The 22,745-nt window shown below is 36.8% G+C and overlaps 1 protein-coding gene across 3 annotated transcripts in view; it reads right to left on the reverse strand.

Moving 5' to 3' along the window:
* The window catches only part of uxs1 (UDP-glucuronate decarboxylase 1), a 33,921-nt gene extending 14,456 nt beyond the window's left edge, over nt 1–19,465 (reverse strand). The window contains exons 1-10 of one of the 3 annotated variants that reach the window (XM_030428641.1): nt 18,306–18,880; nt 17,978–18,262; nt 15,882–15,909; nt 14,729–14,777; nt 12,182–12,225; nt 9,346–9,406; nt 8,266–8,446; nt 2,738–2,842; nt 1,786–1,845; nt 484–605 (exon numbers count right to left, since the gene is read on the reverse strand). In XM_030428641.1, the coding sequence (XP_030284501.1) occupies nt 484–605; nt 1,786–1,845; nt 2,738–2,842; nt 8,266–8,446; nt 9,346–9,406; nt 12,182–12,225; nt 14,729–14,777; nt 15,882–15,909; nt 17,978–18,074 (747 nt within the window). In that variant the 5' untranslated portion in view covers nt 18,075–18,262; nt 18,306–18,880. Of the gene's footprint in view, nt 1–483; nt 606–1,785; nt 1,846–2,737; nt 2,843–8,265; nt 8,447–9,345; nt 9,407–12,181; nt 12,226–14,728; nt 14,778–15,881; nt 15,910–17,977; nt 18,263–18,305; nt 18,881–19,424 lie in introns of those variants that run through there. The other 2 variants (XM_030428640.1, XM_030428642.1) reach the window with 2 other exon arrangements.
* Nucleotides 19,466–22,745: the final 3,280 nt, after the last annotated feature.

Here is a 22,745-nt window from a genome sequence, read left to right on the forward strand (position 1 = left end):
ATCCTTGCTGTGGGTGTGAAAAAAAATTAATGAGCAGCTGAGGAGGAGGAGGAGACAAGGCAGATAAATAAATATCACCTGCCTGGAGGAAAGGCAAGAGAAGTCAATCATATCTGATCATCAAAGGCTGGTGTCAATCAAGTCATAGCAGCAGAAAAAAGCAAAAAGGTTCAAGAACTTTTGGATGTTTAAGGAAGAATGCATGGAATTTTGAAGAGATTATTACTGATATGCATGAAGTGTGTTGTGATTTTTAATGACACAGTTCAAGGTTGGGTTAAATTAACACAACATTTGCATATTTATCTTTACCGATGACAAAATATCCTCTTCAAAACTGCCTTTTTACAGCCTAGGAACAATTTAAAATGACTGTTGATATAAGGGACACATTTTATAACTGATAATATAATACACTTGTAATGATGTCTCTCAAGCCAGTTATTTTTTCAAATGCACACTGCTGCATTAGAGTGATGATACCTGTTTCATGTATGCGTAACACATGGTCTCCGCTACACGTTTTCCCTCATCGTAGCACGCTCGTGGACCGATTGGGTTCACATGCCCCCAGTACTCCTCGTTTTGTGGGTGGACCTCTGGATCTGGAACACAAACATTTTATAACCATTTTAATGTGTCATTTTTTTGCAAAGAGAAATAAATAAGTTGATTTGGAGCAGGGAATGGGAATGTGGCGGCCATTTTTGGAGGACCACCCATCTAGCTAGGTAGTCCCAATCCGTTCAATTGGATGTAACACAGTTTATCTTGAATTTCCCCATAGGCGGTCAAATGCGCAAACTACAAATGTTCTTTTTTTTAAAATGAAATTCTTTTTACAAAAAGTAAATGACTGCAGGAGTACGTGTAAGTACAACATAGTTTCACTTTTAGATGGATGGGGAGATACATTGGGTACGTAGTTAAAATTAGACATTTTACTACTACTACTACTACTACTACTACTACTACTACTACTACTACTACTACTACTAGGCCATAACATGTTATTTGCTACACAGTGAAAGGCCATACAGAATGATAGTTATTCAGGATCTTGGTACAACTGTATAATGAAATATAATGTCTACAAGGGTAAGAGTGCCACCCACTGTTCATTGTAAAACCCCACTGAATAACATTAAAAACACAAAACCTTCATACACTAAGCACAAAGTTTGGCCAACACTAACATTCTGGTAGATACCGAGAAATCCGACAAATAATGTACAATTAGCCAATGTTTTGTTAGCATTCAGTTAGTGTAACTAATATATATCTTTTAGCCTTGCCTAACCCTAACCTTTAAAAGGCCACCAGGATAAAGTCACTTGTTATTGTAAAAAACATAAAACAAAATCCATCTGATGAAGAGTCACAGTATTTCAATTTCATAAAAACATAGTAAGAACCCTTCCCAAAACTACTTCTTCGTCAATCACAATGTTTCACTGTGGACATCATCATATACCAATTGGATAGATATCTTTCAATTGTAGCAATGATCTATTAAGCTTCACAAATTCAGATGCAGTACTACAAAGACCCAGCTGTCAGTGCTGAAAAAAGATGTCTAACTTGGAAAATAAAGCAAATACTGAAATTACAATCAGAAGTCAAATCAAATAGTGGTTTTGGAGATACTACACACGTAGTTTATACATAGACATTCATCAAGTATCCAGTCTACACAAAACATTAAGTAACATTAGGAGTTATTGGAAAGCAGAACCATTCAATAAGGTTTTTTTTTAAACGATGAGTGGGAAACATTTTTCTTACCTCCATAAACCTCAGAAGTAGAAGCCAGAAGAAGTCTGGCGCCCACACGTTTGGCCAGACCTTAGAACAAACAACACAGTGAAAACAGTCCTCTTTGGAAATGTTGACATCAAACCTGTCCTTAAACTTGAGTAAATACACTGACTGAAAGGAGTAAGACAGGAGTAAAATTTGGTCTTTTTTAGTATATACACATTGTAATTGATATTTCTTTCTTTTATTATAATGAAAGAAAAATGTAATCTAAGTCAAAGTTAATAACCATAGATTCATATAAAGCTCTTTAGTGATAGATTGTTCCATCTTCTCTCAAGTGTTTGTCCATTGTTATACCTAATTTCCACATTAAAATACAGAAACACTGGAGTCACATTTTAATGCAATTGCAGCGGCAGGAAGTCTCCCAGCGTCTGTTTTTGGTTTCAATTATTTCTATACTCAAATTCTTAATTCTTGTATCTACGAAATGCCCCCAATGATGAGTCTGTGAATCACCATTGGGTGGCCAAGTCATTTTCATTGAGATGGCAAGACTCCTTTCAAATGAATTCTTCTTAAGTACACAAACTAAAAGACTGAGGAGGAAACGTTATGTTCCTACAAAAACATACAGAGATAAGAGGCACATTGTGCTGTTGTGCTCAAGAGAATCACAGACTTTTAGAGCTTATTTCTTGTTAAATGCTCATGACTCGTTTTTAAGTACAGCAGTTTGATTAAGGTTTATGTGATGGGGATAGGGACAAAGCTTAAGTTGTAATGATAAATGACAAGTGTATTACAGTCTTCTCAAGTCAATCAAGACTCATAATCAATTAAAATAAATGTTAATGTGATGCGATTCAGTTCAGACCTGGAAGACCAAATGAGTTAAGAGAAAGACTTCATATCAAGCCTTGTTTTAAAAACCTATCCTACTCTTACATGAACTCAAACAGCCACTTGCACTTACCAAGCATGTTGAGGGTGCCAATAGTGTTGGTCTTCAGTGTTTTGATGGGATTGTACATGTAGTTGGGAGGAGATGCAGGAGATGCCAGGTGATAGATCTGGTCCACTGTAAAGAGAAACAGAAATCATTTAAACTCCAGACATAGATTTCAGCAAAATGCAAAGACAGCGTGACTGAAAGGTTTCCTTTGTTTTGGTTTTGTAAATGGTATACCGTTTGAGCATCGTCATCGCAATGTACGTGTGTGCAATGGTCACATTGCAGGGCCTGCAATGTAGGAGGCAAATGAACTCATCTAATTTAAAGGGTACCTGACACACACTGTGCATGCAGACTCTGCATGCACAGCTATCCACCAATCACATTAGTTTTTAATCAGTGTGCCGAAGCAGAGCATATCCCTGCACATGGATTGAGTTGCTGGTAACAACATTGAAAAATGAGCAAGGAACAGAGAAAATCGCTGAAAACGAAGACTTGGTGCCAAAAAGAAAAGTTATCTGGAATTATTTCGGCTACAAGAAGTATGATATTGACTAAACACGTGTTCTGTGTGGACAGTGCCTTGCATCTGTTGCCACAACGAGAGGCAACACAACTAATTGGTTTGACCATTTACGTCAGTACCGCACAGCTCAGTATGACAAAAACAGGTAAGATCAGTGCAGGTTAATTTTCCACAAGATAGCAGCAGTACAGCATAACAAAAAGTGCTATTCAGGTCATCTGATGAAAATTCCTGTATTTTTTCATATCGCAATATATAGCACAGGGTTAAAAAAAATCGCAATGTCACTTTTTTCCAATATCGTGCAGCCCTAGTACACAACTAAGGGAAGCAAATCATATCCATTCTCTAATGTAGCTCTGAACACAGACATTCTGCTGCTACACACAGCCACTATCAGAGAAAATGTGTCATACTTTATCAGCCCGTTCTCACCAGAATAATGGCAACAAACATCATCTGTGGCAGCAAGGATCTTATTAGTCTCATATTTACCTTTAATGTTAGGTGGCAACCTCTAGTAGCAAGTAATCATAAGGGGAGCAAAGGCTGAAGTCAGGTGACATAGTATGAAGTAAACAAAGTCCACATAGGGAACAGACTGAGCACAGAGCTTTTTCTTCACCTCAAAGCTCAACTAAGCTAATACTGCAGTGTATGTCGGTAAGCTGGTCTCTTTTTACCCCTGCATGCTTGCTCTCATTATTTACCTATATACCAAGCTAGTCTTGTAATTATGAGCTTTGAGCCTGTACTCATCACAGCCGCAGTTCCCGCTCTCTTCATCAGCCTTTTCCCTCTTTCTTAGTGCAGCTGAGGCAAGAATACTGAATACTGATTTGGAGGTTGATTATCATGGCAATGAGCAAACCTACACAGCATTGGGTCAATCAACCTATTCATTAAGGTATCAGGACATGTTGCACTTTATAGTTATTGTGTGATTTTAATTTTTGACCAGTTTCACAGTTTGAAAGGAATGTAAAATTCACAAAAAAGGGCTTCTATAATCCATTTTCTAGTACTCTTTATCAACTCATTGTATTTTCTAAATCATTTCATTCATTTTTCCTCTTTCCAGGGTTTATTTCCTACCTACTGAAGGCTTGACCTTGTTGTTCATGATTCACACATTTTAACTTTCAACGTGTTTTTCTATCTTCTCTGTCAACAGCTCTATTCATTGTGATACCCAATTTCCTGTCTAAAATAGACACCGATGTCTGATTTTCATGCATAAGTCAACAGCAGAAAGTCCCTCAGTGTCCGCTGCTTGTTTTCTGAAGAGACTTACATTTAACATTTATAACATTACCTTTTATTTACTTTATTTCTACAAAATGTAAGTATACAGCTCTGTGGACAGTCATGGTACATTTACACTGAGTTGGCAAGACTCAGTGTAAATGTACTCATGTCCTTCCCTGCTTTAACATTTATACAATTGCATAAGAGACTGCTGCATAGCACTTAAGGTTCAGAGAATGTATTAAATAACAGGAGTGAATATGTTTTTTTTATTGCAACACATTTCTAATACATCCTTTGCATTGCTTGATGTTATCCCCTCAATCCACAGTTTTTTGCTCTGCTTGGCCTGTACATGCTTGTGATCTGCGAAAAATTGCTATTATCACTTGCTGCCATTGCTGTTTATACAGCATTTCAAAATCCTACCCCACCCCCACATCCACCTGTAGTCTCTGAGTCTAACAGAGCTCAACAGGGTGCTACTGGCAGCTGGTATACAGAAGGCAAACAAACAAAAGATCAGAAATGGATCAGGCTTCATGTACAAAATACATATTGATCCAAAAACACCGTGATTTGTTCCAAGCAACAGAGGTGCTGGTGCCTATAGGCAATTGTCAGAATCCACCAGGAGATTATATTGTGATGTGACCATTACTTAAGTATAGGCTGTTGTCCACTGAAGATGAATAGAGAAATGAAAGGCTCGCAAAGCAGAGTTTATTGCTGTGAGCTAAACCTTGGTTGATTTCTATATTTAACTTTGTGGGCGTCCTGACAGCCTCCTGTAGGTTTGGACCACCCTGAGGATTCATACAGTGGGGGTCATTTTGCATCACTAGGGGAATTACTGCTGTCTGAACAAAATGACAAGCTGCGGAAGCAAGGCTAAAACAAGCAGCATACCATATCTCATCCAACTAAAAACAAATACCTTTTTAATACCTGCACCTCCACGGGTCACTGAGCTATATTAATATTGTTGAAGGATATTTTTTATGTCAAGTGACAGTCCATTTGTGGTCCTTGTCATGTGTGACATGCATTTCTTTTTAAAATCTCCACAAGTAGCCTGAGCTTTCCTTGTGGTTTGTTATAATAAGCCAAAGTATTTTGTCCATTTTCATCTGTTGTGTTCATTTCAAATGCAGTTTTAAACCAGCAGCAGTACTTCAGAAGCGTGGCAGAGTCACAAGTGAAGATGTGATGAGTGTTCATTCTGATTACCACAGCTCTTAACGATACTGAAATAGTCTTTTGCAGGTTCGGGGTTGGAGTGGGGTGAGAACTCTCTACTTGCAATTCATTCCTGTAAAACATTCAGGGGACCTGTACTTCGACCATACACTATGTTCATATGATTGTTTTGTGTTGCTCACCTCCTACAAATTTGTGTGTGGTGTGGTGTACTGTATTCACACTGAAAAGAAAAAACAAGCCATAACCCCATGTAACCTTTTCAAAAAGAGATGGGCCTTGCCAACTAGCACCATCAGTTACATTAGATACAGCTGTTGTATGCAGAGAGCACAACTGAATGAATTGTAATGACTGCGTTGGCAAACAATTTCCAGAAACAGAGACCTGGCATTTGCTCATCAAAAAGGTGCTATTCATCATAGTCACTAAAGGATGATTATTTTCTTAGGTGAAACAGAATGATGAATAAACATTGTGAAATCAATGGAAAAATAATCTAGGAAACTGAAGATGAAGGCATTGTGGTGAAGCCTCAAGGTAAATATAGATTATTATTGTACTATTGGCTCCATAAAGCATTTCCTTATCTGTGCAGCAGCATCATTCCAGTTGTCATGAATGAGGCAAGAGCGTGAATTAAATGATGCTGGACTCATCCCCTGCCACTCTGGTAACCAAGAAAATGGGGGAGAAGGTTGTTTCAGGTCATGTCTGTGTTAGGGATGGGCGATAAAACAATAATGATATCTATCGCAATAGACACATGATCAATATCAATAGAAAATATGTTCCATAGAACGTTCGATAATTTCACTGAACTCTGTTAGAAAAAACAGGAAGAAAACCCCAATCCAGATCCGCAAGGCATTCTGGGGGATGTAGGCAAATGAAGGGCTTTAGCCTCTCGACCTGTTCCGGCCCAGCAAAGCAAGGTTGGTGGCATGAACAAACTCACTCGCTCTTTGGTAACCTAGCAACTACCTGTTGAGTGACATGCACAGTAGCACTTTTATGTTTCACCATCGTGCCTCATAACTGCTTTAACAAAAAGAACAGCGTGGAGTGAAAGGAGAAAATGAGTGCGACAGCACGAGAGGAAATCGTGGATATAAGAGGAAAGGACACATCAACAGTTCGGCAGTATTTCGGACAGTGTTTCTCCTATATGCATTCTGCTGGATTTTCAGTGCCACCGCAAAAAAAAAAAAAAGCCGTGATTTTTGTTGGTTTAATATCACGGGCGAATGGCGAATTTAAGTTGCACACTGTGAAAGCACTACACCCCAAGTTATCTTGAAATTGATAATTATTGTGATTACTGGTATTTGTATAATTTCTACAAGTCACCGTTTTAAGTTGAGTGACTGAAATTCTTGTCATCCTATTCAAAGGCTGCAACAGTTAGTTTCAGGCTGAATATTCGGTGGATATTCACTCGGGTCCAGCCGCGACTTTACTGAGGTTCACCTAGTGTCAGCAGCAGGAGGACGGTTAGCTCACCTCCCAGAGCCCCGCGCTGGATCGCTGGAGACTGATTTAGGGACCGTCATTAAATTACTTAGCATAAATATATTAATACAAAATAACTGCAGTTTTTTCAATATCTTTTATGTCATGTGGCTGATATGACTGATATGAAACACTTATATCGTGATACGTTTTTCTGCCATATCGCCCAGCCCTTAAGTCAGCCCCAGTCTTTACCTCCATATTTGTTGTAAGCTTGCTGTTAGCTGTGTAGCTACTTAGCTAGTATTAATCAAACCAATGCACAGCATTTTTTCCTCACCAAAAATTGATTTGATTGAATTGATTCCCAGCATCCTGTCAGTAAAGGTGTGGAAATTACTTGATTATAAGATGGATCACGACACGGACATGGAAGATTCTGCATCATGATTCAGAGACAGAACATTAATCGGTAGATTTTTGTTGTTGATTTCCCATCCATGTCTGGAAGTTGTAAAGTTACCTTGCAATGTTGCTCTCATGCTTCATCAGGCATTAGGTTAACGTTACTTATGTTAGGAGATATGCCAGAGGAAGGCAGAGATCAGCATCAAGTGATTAAAAAAAACTGCACCCAGTTTATTGAAAGCGGACATCTCGGGGCACATGTCACATTTTATGAACTTGCATGGACGCATGAACTGGACTGGACGTAAGTTCTGCCCCACAACTCTTACTAACCGCCTAAGCTATTTTCACCTGAAGCTAACATCTGCGGCCATAAAGGATACAGCGAGCTTTGATTTCATGATATCTCATAGACAAGAAAGCACCTTTGCTTCTCTTGTAATCACAGTCATTGACTTTGTTATCCAATACATTTTTTCTAAATTTCCCCACAGCCCCTATTTAAATGCCTAAATGCACAGAGAAGGCAGAAGATAAAGACTGATTATTTGTCATCAAAAGGTATCAATACAAAACTGTATTTTGAATTCTCCCTGGCTCACCCATAAGTATGAGTTCAAGTATTTTTAACTCTGGCAAGCTGTTCCTTCTATGAGCCCCATCAATAAGTAAAATAAAAGTCATAACCTCCCACAATTTCTCTCTCACTCACCCTCAATATAGAGAGGCTCCACCACATCATGATTGATAAGCTCGAAGTTTTCGTGGCCAATCCAGTGCTCCACATTCCTTTTCCTTCCTGTGAAGAAGTTGTCCACCACAGTGACCTCATGGCCATCCATCATCAGCTTATCAGTCAGGTGAGATCCCACAAAACCAGCCCCGCCAGTAATCTGGTAGAAGACACATGTACGATAACATCAGTAAATTATATTTTAGCAGTAACATCCGTCCTATTGAGGGTTGATTTCTTAATAAGGCAATGAAATACTACTTTTCAGCATGTACCTAACAAAATGTGGTGGTTGCTTTGTGTTCAGTTACAAATAAAATACAACATATATACAAATAAAGTGTAGATTTATTTTAAAAGGAATTTCTGGGTCTCATATGTTTGAAGTAATTGATGGCCAAATATTAATAGTCATGATAAAATAATAGTCAACATTGACTAAAGATCTGTCAATGATTCAATTAATTGAAAAAGATCTGATCGGGTCACTAGAGTACCATGAAGTCTGATAGACCAAGTCACCGCATTAAGTATGGAAGGGTATTTATGATACACTACTTTCAGTTCAGTGCTGATTTCAAAAGATTATTTCAATAACTACCATATATTTAGATAAATGTTTATGTGCAAGACATTTATTCAATTTGCCAAGAGAAGGCTAGAGACAAGCATTCACACAAAAACTCTGGCAAAATTAAATGTTAAACCTTATAAAGTATAACTGAGGCTGGGCTGGGAATGTCAATAGTTTTTCAAGTATTTGGTCGTTAACCAATTATTGGTAAAAATCAACATTTCAACCTGCTGGGAGTGCTTGGAAAGTCAGGAGATTGCCAAAGTAATACCATGAATGTCCGTGCAATGTCAGCCTTGACCAAAGTGATGGAGAACAGAGCTGCATTGCCATTATTCCTTTTAAATTATGTGAAATAACGTCAAGTGTGGTTAGGGTTAGGGAAGGGGGGATTTCATACAGCCCATGACAAAGTGATCCCAAAGTGTCTCAATATAAGGGCCATGGCTTCGGTATAATAGGATAATTGGATGTATGTTGCATACCAAAATTCTCTTCCGATCCTTTTCTGACAAAAATTTCACAGGCGGGTATTTCTGAGAAAAACTGGGAGAGAGAGAGGACAAAGTATGTAGTGAGAGACATCTCAAAGTAATAAATAAATGGCATTTTACTGCATTTGTATGAAAACAGTTACATAATACACACCATAAGTGAATTGCTTTCTTTGAGAAACAATTTTTTTTTTTTTTAGAAGGCACCTAAGCAATTACTCCATCTTCTTTTGACCTTGAGTTTGGGGCGGGTGATTTTATTTATCTACAACACTTTGCACTTTACTAAAAGACTCCCTTTGTTTTAACTACAGTCAAAACATTTGATTAATGATTTGCTTTGACAGATTCATTCATTCATTCCTTTAAAATTTAAAGGACAAGTCAGTTTAAAGTTTAAATCATAAAAAATATGTACTGTATACAGTGCATTCAGAAAGTATTAAGACACCTTCATCTTTTTACATATTGTTATGCTGCAGCCATATGCTTAAATCATTCAAATGATTTTTTCTCTGATATGCATTGTCAGCTGTGCGGCCTTATATAGACAGGTGTGTGCCTTTCCAAATCCTGCCCAAACAATTGAATTTACCACAGTTGGGTTCCAGTCAAGGTAGAGAAACAACTGAAAGATCAAGATGATCAAGAGAAATGGGAGGCACCTGAGCCAAATTTTAAGTGTCGTAGCAAAGGGTGTGGATACTTGTCAATGTGATATATCAGTTTTGCTGATCTGTTTCTGCTTTGTCATATGCTGTATTGAGTGTAGATTAAGGCTGCAACATAACAAAATCTGTAAAAAGTGAAGGTGTCTTAATACCTTCTGAATGCACTGTATATTTCTGATCTGCATTCAAGGTGTAACACATGCCTTAAATAAGTTCAAATATCCTCCAGTTGCAAAATAACAGACCTTTGTCATACATTCACAGGTCACTCAGTGCACTGCACAGTGTACTTTCCAGGAGGATCAAGTGGATATACAGCACATTAATTTTAAGGGTCATGAAATCATGTAGCACATTGCAGGGTTATGAAAAAAAGCATGCAGACGGGTCATGGTGCTCACATGAATGCAACTGTCTAAACAAGTGTCTTTATAGCCATGTATAGACTAGGGCTGGGCGATATGGCTGAAAAATGTATCACGATATAATGGTTTCATATCAGTCGATATCGATAATTATTGATTTCTTTTTTTACCTATTTGAAATAAGAACATTTTGAAAAATAACCCTTGACTACAGGTGAGATTTTTTCTAAAAACACTTTTTTTTTAAGATTTCAGAATCAGAATCTAATACATGGGACAAAATAGTGTAGAAGTTGACATTGCTGCTTGAAAATATGTTAACCTCTTGAGCATTAGAGAACTTTTTTACCATTATTGTCTTTATAGTTATGTGTTTTTCATGGAAACAGAATCTGTTTCAGAAGGCAGTGGGCCACATGACATGGAAGCTATTGAGAAAAAAATCATAATTTCTGCATATTAATTTAAAGACGAAGAAGCACTAAAGTACAATAATAAAAGGTGAGTCTCATTTGTCCAGTTAAATAATACAATCTGCTACTGGTTTGGAGTCACTGGGCCACATGACATGAAAGATATTAAAAAAACCTGCAAAAAACGGGGGCCGTCAACATGGCGTAAATCCACTTTTGATGGTTGGAGATACAAACATTAATTTGAATTTGTTGAACTTGAGGAAAATAACTTGACTGTAAGGTGCACACTTTGCCCGTGTTGGAAACTTCTCTCCACCGCTGCTAACACTACCTCAAACTTAACGAAGCACCTACACAGACAGCATGCACACCCAAACTTGTTGCTAAGTTACAACATTGGACAAATGGAAATCTCTAATTGTTGGTTGTTCAAGAAATGGCCTGTTGGCTTAATGGTAATAAAGAGCCTAAAGAACACTCCTTCCATCTTATGCATCTCAGGCAATTTTATAGAGCAAGTAGAATGAACGTAACGAGTAATGTAACTAATTACTTTTTTCAGGGAGTAATCATGTAATGTAAGGCATTACTATTCTTGAGAGTAATGTATAATGTGTAATATATTACTTTTTTGAGTAACTAGCCCCAACACTGCCAAAGAGCGAGTGAGTTTGTTCATGCCACCAACCTTGCTTAGCTGGGACGGAACAGTCTAGAGGCCAAAGCCCTTCCTCTGCCTACATCCCCCAGAATGCCTTGCGGATCTGGATCTGGGTTTTCTTCCAGTTCAGGGAAATTATCGAATGTTCTATCGAACGTATTTTCTATTGGTATTGATCACGTGTCTATCACGATAGATATCGTTATTGTTTTTTCGCCCAGCCGTAGTATAGACTCATTAACATTCATGGCATCACAGGTGACAGAACATTATCCTCTAAAAGCACGAAGTTTCTGCCATCAGCAGCAGGAATGAAATAATCAGTGATGGCTTTTTAATGGGAATCCTGCAACACACAAGTCTTGTACCACGTGTCTTCAAATGTTGCAATATGTTTGGCTGTAGTGCTTTTCTGACATCTGGTTAATAGTGAGAAAACATGACACTGATTCATGTTAAAGGCTCATTTGAATTGATTGATTTGGGGAAAACAAATTCATTCATTGATTTATGATCTAAATTCTATAAATTAGCCCATTAACCTTTACTGAATATTGAAAATAAAGAAAATATACTTCTATTGAGAGTGAGAAAAGATATAAATTGTCAAGATTCACAAGTTTACAGACAAGTTTCACACACATTTCTCTTATTCCACTTATTCCGAGCATCTGTGTGTGTGTACATGTTTGAGCACAATAAAGGGGTACACACCTTTGTTCCAGATCACGAATCTTCTCTCTGAGAGGAGCCACAGCCTAAGGTGATGTGAGAGCGCAAGTTAATGTGGGTTCATTGTGGGTCTACAATGTCTCCCAACAGCCCATACAATTAAATACAAAAATATTTTCTAATTTACTTATAAAATATTAAACCATTTTTTTATATTCTCTAAAACCCTCTCAGGGCTTTTCTTCCAGAAAACTGAATTAAATGTTTAATTCAGGGAAGTCTTACAAACATTAAATGTTCATAAGACTGTTCAAAACAAGCAGATACTTTATGAAAACCAACGTATGACCTTCGGCCCCTCTCTTTTCTTTCTTTCAGAAAACTGAATTAAATGTGTAATTTAGTTAAGTCTTTCAAACATTAAATGACTGTAAGACTTTTCAAAACAAGCAGATACTTGAAAACCAATGTATGACCTTCCAAGAGAGCCAATAAACCCAAACCCTGCTGGGGACCAAGTTACAACAACAATTTCCATTTAACATTCTGTAAATGTATTCACTGATATTTTCTATAGAATTTATGCAGAGGAGCAGAGATATAAAACCTGACATTCTGAGTCATTTCCTAATTTCTGGATGTCAATAAATAAACAGGTCCATTTGCCAACAATATTTCTTCTTATTTTTATTATACAGAATCCTTATAGTTTGTACTTCATGATTTCAAGGCAGCAGAAGGTTTTAAATAAGTATAAATGTGTCTTTGTGCTTACCTGGTTTTTCTGTTACAGGAATAAAATAACTTTCATTTAAAATGCCAGTTACAGCTAATGAAGGAGACCTTGATATCAAAAGCACTATTTAATCAAGGAAACCACAATTTAGATTAAAAAACTCCTCTGGTGGGACATTAATAACTACATAACTATCAGCAACCAGAGACAACAAACCAGAACCTAGTTTATTATTTACAGAATGATAAAACATGTGAATAAAGACTTCAGCTATGTATTCTTTAACCAGTGGAAGAGTGTACAATTGAAAAAAACATTTCTTTCCATGTCAATAACATTAATCCTGCATGAGAAATTGTTTGTGTGACATGTAATAGACAAGTCAGATGTGAGGGGATTGATGGTGCCTGCACTTGGCTCAGAATATGGTAGAAATTATCTGAGGTTGTACTGAAGTTCACGGTGAGCAGTGTTTACTTAAACCAACTCACTCTTCTCGTCTGTTGTTATCAATGCGATACAAAATATGGAGTAATACGCATCAAGTCATTTGGCAGTTGTCGTATGTATGTAGGTATGTATATTAACCAAGTCAATTCAACGCCATTCACTCGTTTAGTGATCCCAGTACAAAACACAAAAAATGAAAGCTGAGAGATTTAATCCTGTAAATTGTCTACAGCCATCTGCTGTAAACACATGCTTCAACTGTGGGGGATCTGTCTGTCAATAAACACATCCAGTGTTCTTGGAAACAAAAACACACTCAAATTTTCTCAGGACTATTATGGACAACAGTCAGTTCATTTAAATGTGTTATAAGCCTAAACAGACAGTTGCTTAACTATTAAGTTTGGGGTAATGGCAGGATTAGTTTAACATAAAAAGGGATTTGATTGTAATCTCCATCAGTGCAGCTTGACCAAAACGAAATTTTTCAGGCCAATACCAATATTAGGTGTAATAAATTCCAATAAGAATATGAATGGCTAATATACATACAAATCTAAAACTTGTGACAAATATATAACAAAGGCGGATATTTCACACGTTAACAATAAATCAGTGCACTAAAACTGTGATATGAATGAAGAATTTTATGCTGCATTACAATCATGAAAAAAAAGTCATATTGGTGCCTATCTTACAACATTAACACCTACACAATATATCTTGATTGCCAGCTGATACTATTTTTAAATCAGTCGGGCTCTACCCATCAGTTATGCAGCATTTTCATTTCAGGGATAATTCACATAAAAATACATACCTCAAGAGTTGTTATTACAGGTAATAAAGAAATGTGTCTTGTTTTTTGTTATAGACATATTCTACTTCTGTCTTTTAATCTAGCTGTTGTGTATTGTTAGTCAGTGTGTTCAAAGACATCTATTTTAATTAAAGGTATTTTCTTTTCAGTGTAAATGTGTTCCAAATATCAATTTTCCCCAGCAGCATTTACTTTGCCCTTACAGAAAGGAGAAAGTTTCTGATTTTTGGAACAACTTTGACATTGCTATTGACAGTTAAATGATATGTTCTTTGTTAAATCTGTGTAAGTAGTGTGTGAATCCAAAAATATAAAAATATGTTAAATTGAACTTGAAATGGACAACGGCATCAAATTTAATGGGCCCAATCAAAACTCCAGAGTTGGCTAAGGCATGTGGAGGTCATAAATTAATGTGAATCAATAGAATGACTTACATATCGGTCTTTAGAAGAGTGCATTCTAGTAAATGTAATTCCCTTAATAAGGGAAAGAAATACTAACAGATAACATACAGAAGAGCTCCTTGGACCTGTAAAAGACAAAACGTTCAGAGGGTGAAAACTGGTTGTGTGTAACTCACTTCATCAATTCTCTGTTCAATCCTAATATCTCCGTGTTCTTGTATTGATCTGTGATGACAGAAAGGCAAAGACAAGGAGAGCGGGTTGAGATGATAGCAGCCATAATCACAAGGCCACAGAAAATTGCCTTTGACTTGAGGAGCACTGTTGCAGTACGTAGCAGCGAATGACTGCATCCATTAACAAACAGCTATATGAATGAAATCCCCTCATGGTATATATAACTTTTACATCACAATATACTGTAGACATTTATTGATACTGTTGCTTTTCTGTTTAAGGTTGTCAACAAATGAATTCTCACTGTCAAAGCAAAAAAAGAGATGGATCTGTGACACAAAACATTACTGATTAGTTTACTAATATAAAATAATCTGATGTTTTTGTATACACATTTCGTTTTGACATGGCAATGATGCCTCACAATTAAAGAGAGAAATATCCCATTAGTCCTAGCCCTAGTCCTTTAAGCAGCACCATGTCCACCACGCTGTGGATATCAGGGCTCAGCTGTACGTTTTGCCATGTAATGTATATGCATGACGACAGTGCAGTCTGATGCTGACAGTTTGTAATTAACACAGTGCCACATCACTGGGAGACTCTGCAAGTCCACTATGAGGATCAAGCGCTCATGACAGGATGGGTTGGGTCAAACTATAAAATGACAAGTCTTCAATATTTGAGTGTCAAATTTATTAATAACATTTAATGTTTTATAACCAGAGAATATCCACTACTGTGAGGTCCTGATTTTGCTTGTCGAAATACATCATGGTGAGAAAAAATGACTAGTGGTCTTCCTCAATCCTTTTGTCAAGATTGGTTAATTTAACAGGTAAAATTACACAGCATCAAGGAGTAGAATGGCTCATGCTAATAAAATCCCATCATTTTCAGTTAATAACCTCATTAGACGACACGCAAATCCCAAAAATATAAATACCATGAATGAGGAGAAGAAATTATATAAAGATTAAGGATAGTATTTAAGTACATTACTTAACCTAGCCGTATTAATGGTCTTTTTACAGAATATAGTGATCTATTAAAGAGCCATCTCCTTAATCTATAAACTGTTGTTCAGAACGATAAGTTTAGTTACCACCATATTTAAAAGCAGTTGGGTTATAGAGAAATTAATTACTGTACCTCATGTTTGTAAATGTTCCCCAGACGGCTGGAAAAAAGAAAAAAAAAAAACTTGTCACAAATATGTCACAACGACACATGTTAGTGTCACATTCAGCAAAATACCAGTCTGTCTTGACAAAGACAAACAGCCACACAGCTAAAGACAGCAAGATGAGGAAAAGATGCTCCAGCTGATCTTTACTCCTTATTGCAAGTGGAATGCAAACCATTGAAATGTTCATATTGATCCATGAAAACAAGTTTAACTAAATTAAAATGGATTAGTAAGAAAATGTCTCTCAAATCTTGACACTTCCTATTCATTGTCAGGTCTGAATGAGGACTTTGATATCTGTGTGTTGTCAATATGATGAGACGATATGGGATCTTTATGATGATGTTTGACACTATGGACTTGACTAGATTTTGATGGGAAATTGGGTAGATTTTGATGTTTTCCTGTACTGTTTTGTTCTGGTCTGTGTAGTTTATATTGTGGCCTTTATCTTTCCTTGAAATTCTAGGCATCAACTGTAACTTAGTATACTTTGTTGACTCCAGTGTAGGGGTGTTGACGATAACCGTTATTGGCAATAGACAATTCAAGAAATTAAATACATGTTGTGTTAATAACAGACATATGATAATATTGTGTAAATAATCCAGCACCTCTTAAATTGTTCCTGTTTCTATCTGCTCTTGTTTTGTTATAGTAGGTGGCAGTAACGTGCCTTTACTATGGTTGCCAATTGCCATAAAACAGAAAAGAAAAGTTGGGCAGCATCCAAACGCCCAGACGTCACTGCACTTGCAGACGGGCAGACTTTTCAGGCACGTTTGCGGGAAGCCCACAAGTCTTGAGGGCTGTCTAAACTCACAATTTATCCAGTCCACAACGGCTCTCAAGTGGACTTTCTGCAGACTTCCAGAGAATCCACTTGGAGAGCAGACTTCCCAGGACTTCAGGGATTTAATTATTCACAATTAATTGTGATACAGATGTGATGTTATAGAACTTATTATGAATGTGTAAAACAATGATTTTACTGAAACAATACTTGAATCATGTACTTTCTTGAAAACACATAACTATTATGTACAAACTGTATGTACAATTATCAGTTTGAAGACTGAAATAACACCATGAACATGGCAGCTTTATTATTTTCAGTGACGAAAACCTGTTTTATCAATCATTTTGACTTAATTCAATTGTAAATTTGCATTTAGAGAGAAAGATTTGTTACAATTGTACTAGCTCCCATGAGATCTTTGTCCCCGAGTGCTCCATGATGACAGATTTCTGTATGAAGTTTAAGAAACTACATGTGTAGGCTACCTTCTTGGGCTGGGCTATAATATCACAATATTTTTATGGCTATATCGTTGTACAGGTTATCTATTCAATATTTTTGGAATCTACCCAATAGCACTTCATAAATGCTAGGACTGTACATTAAAACCAAATAACAATAATCATTTTGACAAAATGCCTCAAAATTGATAATGCGCCGATATTATTTGGATGAGTGTTGGACCATTCACAGCATATCAACACGATGAGATTATTTGACCCAAATAATTATCAGTAATGTGTAAAGTAAGTTCAGAAAATTACATCACTTTTCTGCGGAGCAGCCTTTCAAACCAGGAAAGCAAAATACATATACCATATCACAATTAACGATATACAAAGCCTATGACTAAGATATACTGTCTCATATCATGACAAATATGAAAATTGCCCAGATGTATTATCTCAAAAGTAAATGCAATTGCTTTAACTTTCTGGAAACTAATTCAGTGAACAAAAAATAAAAACCTAAAACTAGATCACATAAATCTGTCTCTGTCCAAAAGTAAAGAGGACCCCAAAGAAGATGAGTGAATACACAAATATGATATAAAAAAATAAACAGCCCATATCCATTTTGCAGACATCCACATTATGTCTGACTGTGTCAGTAGTGACTCAGTGACCTGATTCTCACTTATGTCCAACCACTCTTCCAACTTAAGTGTAACCTGGGGTGACAACTCACCATACGAGTTTACAGTTTGGATGTAACAGGTGTAGGCGAGATACATTTAATTACACAAACGTGTGTACTTACAGGCAATGTAGGCGATCAAAGCGAGGGCAAAAAGTAGCTTCATCATCCTTCTGTTTAGCGTTAATCCTGATATCAGCCAGATGACCCGCTTCATCATCCGCTCAATGCAACAGGACCAGGAAACCAACGAGCCAAACGTTTAAGTCCAGCTATAGCATTCTGAGTCACAGTTGTTCATGTCTACGATTGAGTTCGGTCTTCAGGGTGTCTTAGTCTTATTTATTAGACAGTCTGCAAGTGACGTGCTACACCAAGTTCCCATGCAAAATAACCAGCTTGACAGGACTGGCAAGATAGCTGCTCCTGAAAAATAACCAGCTTGACAGATCTGGCAAGCTAGCTGCTCCTGCTACGTCAACACCAAGCAGGAGCAGTTTACGTGGCTAGCAGGGTACAAACAGGTAGCTATCAGGTGGGCAGCTACACTGCGGAGTGTCAACATTCACAACTACATATAAACTTATTTATCAGCGCCATTCAACCCCGACAAGGTAAATAAATCTATCAACCGCAGCACATCGTTGCCTCTTACGAAACGGATAACTCAAAGATACGTTTACAAACTGCGACAACGCCTCAATAACAAATAACACTGAGAGCCCAAAGGGTTAGCCGTTAGCACCACATTAGCTCTTAGCTACAGCTAGCTAGCAAGCGAGCTACTAAACTGACCGCGTATTTGTACTTTCGTTGATTGAGGCCGCTAAAAAAAACAACATCCCCCACATGTATCTTCGGGTAAGTGCCGGGGAACTAAAACAGCTGCTAATTTTAGCGTAGCACAAATGCACACATGTTGGAGTTCGCTCCGCTCAATTGGGCCGAGGAATAGATGAGCGATTAGTCACTGCTCGATTTAGCAGCCTGACTGTTCCTGCAGGGACCGTGTGACGTTCATTGGATTTGGCGAGCCTCTGATGACAACAATACTCGTTTTGTTCTAACTATTTAAATTTACCAAGACAGTCGACATTTGTAGATGTACAGGATGCTTTGGTTGTATCTATCCTCATGAAGGCGTATCATTAATGTTGAGGAATAATTTACTTCCAACATTGACACAATGGCTCATTCATTCCACCTCACGAAACTTTCCACAGTGCAGTAGTAACCTAACCCTTGAACACCTTGTTGATTTTCCCATGTCAACCACTGTGAGCTGTTTGGCTCCTAAAGGTTTTTGAATGGTGTGGTTTGTTTGCTAAGCATTTACTGTAGTTTGCTGCCGGTGTTATTCAAAATAAGACAACCAGAGAGACGTCGACTTTAGGACTCGATGATAATGACATTGTCGCTGCTGGAATTGGACTGTACCAAAATAAATGTACTCCAGACTCCAGAGCATGTAAGAAAATGTGAGGCTTCAATAATGTAGGATTGATTATAGAAAGAAAGAAAGAAAGAAAGAAAGACGTTTTTAAAAAAAAAAAAAAATGTGTGTACTTACAGGCAATGTAGGCGATAAAAACTTCATCATTCTCATTCTGTTTCGCAAAGAAGAAAAAAAGAACGAATGAACAAACGTACATACGAAAGAACAAACACTTGAACGAAAGAAAGAAAGAAAGGAAGAAAGAAAGAAAGAAAAGATAGATGAAAGAAAAGAAAAAAAAGGGCTCTTGGTGTCCATTTCATGTCAATCACACATCTAATCAAATGTTTTTAGGCATTGAAGCCATTTGTTGTTATTAATTATTTTTGCTAATAACTTTTATGTTTTTGTTTGAATATTCTAGATGTTTTATTTTTTTATTTTATTTTATTTGGATTAGAGTTTATTAGTTAGATGAGTTCTACTTTTTCTTTCTTTGTTTTGGTATGTCATTTGGGTAACACCGTGGGCACCCTAGGTTTTACAGGTAGAAGGATAGGTGTTGTTACAATATGGTTTACCCAAGTCTCATTTATTTCGATTCTTCCAAGTGAGGAGTTATCTTCTTGATGTTGTGAAAAAGAAATCTATTCCAGAAATAAACCCCTTAGTAAAATGCATGCTCAGGATGTATGACTGTGGTACTGAAACAAAACTCGTAACTAAATTAGTTAGAATAATAAAAGGTAATTATCAAGATAAACAAATGGATCTTAATGTAAAAAACAAATGGGAAATTGAAATTCCCTGCAATATCTCACCAGTAGATTGGGAACAAATGTGTAAAAGCATACATGAAACAACTAATTCAAACTGCTGGAAAGAATTTGCATGGAAGATTATAAATCGATATTTTAGGACACCCCAAATCCAAAGTAAATATAAAAGTAATGTAACCTCAAGCTGCTGGAGGAAATGTGGGGAACAAATAGCCCACCACAGTCATGTATTCTGGTCATGTACAGTTTTAGGTGGTTTTTGGAAAAACTCTGTTAGAGAACTGTCAAATATCCTTGGACTCTCTGTAAATAAAAATCCATTAGTTTTACTACTTGGAAAGCTTCCAGAAAACATTAGGAAGAATGATATATATTTATTTTTAATAATAAGAGTAGCACTAATTAAACAAATAACAAGAAATTGGTTAAAAGATGATAACTTAAGTAATTTCAAATGGAAGGATCTTGTAAATGACATATACGTAATGGAAAAAATAACAATGAGAATTAGAAATCAAGTGCATATTTGACAAAAGATGGGAAAAATGGGTAAGATATATAACAAATAATATCTCTAATGATTTGTAAAATGTGTTTCTCATAGATATTATATATATTTCGTCTCACCTATTCTGTATACTTGCAATGAACTATACATTGCTTTTGTTTGTGAATACAGGCATATGCAATGGTGAGTGGGTACTTATGTGTTTTTTGCTATGGTACCAACTGCATATACTTTTTTTTTTTTGAAGATGTATCCTCTGATTGAAACCTTAAGTAATTATTTTATTATTATTATTGTTACTATTATTTATTTACTTTTTATATTTGTTTATTTATTTTACTTTACTGATTACTTTTGTAATGTGTTTTCCGTTGTCTGTTTGTTAACTGAAAGAAAAAGATAATAAAAAAAAAATAATTAAAAAAAGAAGGATAGGTGGAGGACCTGGGTGGGGTTGTTCACCAGAGCAGGAGAGGCATGCAGGGTTCTTTTGTTCTTTGTGTGCTTGCTTTCTTGCTTTTTGGAAAAATAAACCATGAAAACCAGAAAAACATTGACATTGGACTTCTTTTGCCTGCATACAATACAAGACCATGGTGCAGCAGTTGCTCTTTGCATCGTTTGCATTTTGAAGTTTGTTTCAAAGTCTGATTTTGATTTTACATGATGTACATTTGTGGACCAGGCTTTTATCATGTATACATGGATAAGCCACATCACTGAAGGGGAAAGGGCGAAGAGGATTACATTGATTATCTCGATGCAATGTTCTGCTGGGAATCCTTCAGTCCTGGCATTCATATGTATGCTGCATGACACGCAGAACCAACCCAAAAACCCTTGCCCACCGAGTGCTACCCCTGTTAGTTGTTTTTTATGTTAAATTAATGGATGATCAGTTTATGTTGTCGCCGATGTCTCAAGCCTTAACTGACAGCTCTTTCAGTCAGTGCCCTGGTGAAGCAGAAAATAAGAAAATAAGTGATGTGAGTCACTTAACTCACTGAACACTCATTAAGAGCAGCTGATGAGTAGGAGCACATTAAATCTCAACAACCTTAACCACTGAGATCTGAAAATAAGAGGCAGCAGTTTTCTGCAGTAGAGCTGCAAGAAGAACATTTTTATTCTCATATTAAACAAAGTGAAGATATCAAGACATCATAATTACCTCACAGAGGACTAAAACTAATGATCGCTTTCATTGTCGATTAATTGGTCAACTATTTTCTCAATTAATTGGGAAGTTGTTTGGTCTAGAGAATGTCATATGATGGTGAAAAACGTTGATCTGTTTCCCAAAGCCCAGGATAAAATCTTCTAATGTGTTTTCTATATACAACCCAAATATATTTTGTTTACTGTCAAACAGCCATAAAAACACCAGAAAATATTTATATTTAAGAACCTAAAATTAGAGACTTGAGATTTTTTTATATCTAAAAAAATATCCACGCAGATTAATGCATTATCACAATGTTTGCTGATCAGTGCAAGGAGTGATGCATCCTCACATACTCGACATAATTTCTTTTTTCAACTGGAGAAGGTTCTATTGTGTTTATTTGCACACTAAGGCAACACAGAGGACACTTTGTCATGTTTTATCTAGCAAGGGGACATCCAAGAGGGCTCTTGTGCCCAGTTTTTTTCCAACATGAGTACCCTATCAGTGCTCTGAGTATGCAGTGTATATAAATCAATACAGATCTTATGAAAAACAGGAACACACACCACCTCTGAATGCAAAAAATGAACCATTTAAAACTAAAACTGCTCATACCGTCCATACTATTTGGCTTTAAATAGGCTGAGGTGACTGATAAGTTTTACACACCCAGTCCGGCGTCATGGAGCATATAGATGCCTTCAAGACGGCGTCTTGGAATTCCAGAATGTGGTCCACAGCAGCAGTAACATCTCCACTACTGTCCAACAGCTCCTTCCTCATCTTGGTTGAGAGGTAGCTGTATGACAGTGTCAAATCAGGTGAATAGGGCAGACATGTTCAAATCTGCACTCTTTGGATGGCAGCCATCACCACTGTGGACTTGTAAATGTTCTCAGACAGTGCTGATTGCCCTTTTCAACTCTCTGAATCATAAGCACCAAAAAACCTATTAACTTCAAACTTTCTGCATATTCACTTAAAGAGTTGAGCTGCCACAC

Source organism: Sparus aurata, chromosome 9, assembly GCF_900880675.1.
Source record: "Sparus aurata chromosome 9, fSpaAur1.1, whole genome shotgun sequence".
Lineage (NCBI taxonomy): Eukaryota > Metazoa > Chordata > Actinopteri > Spariformes > Sparidae > Sparus > Sparus aurata.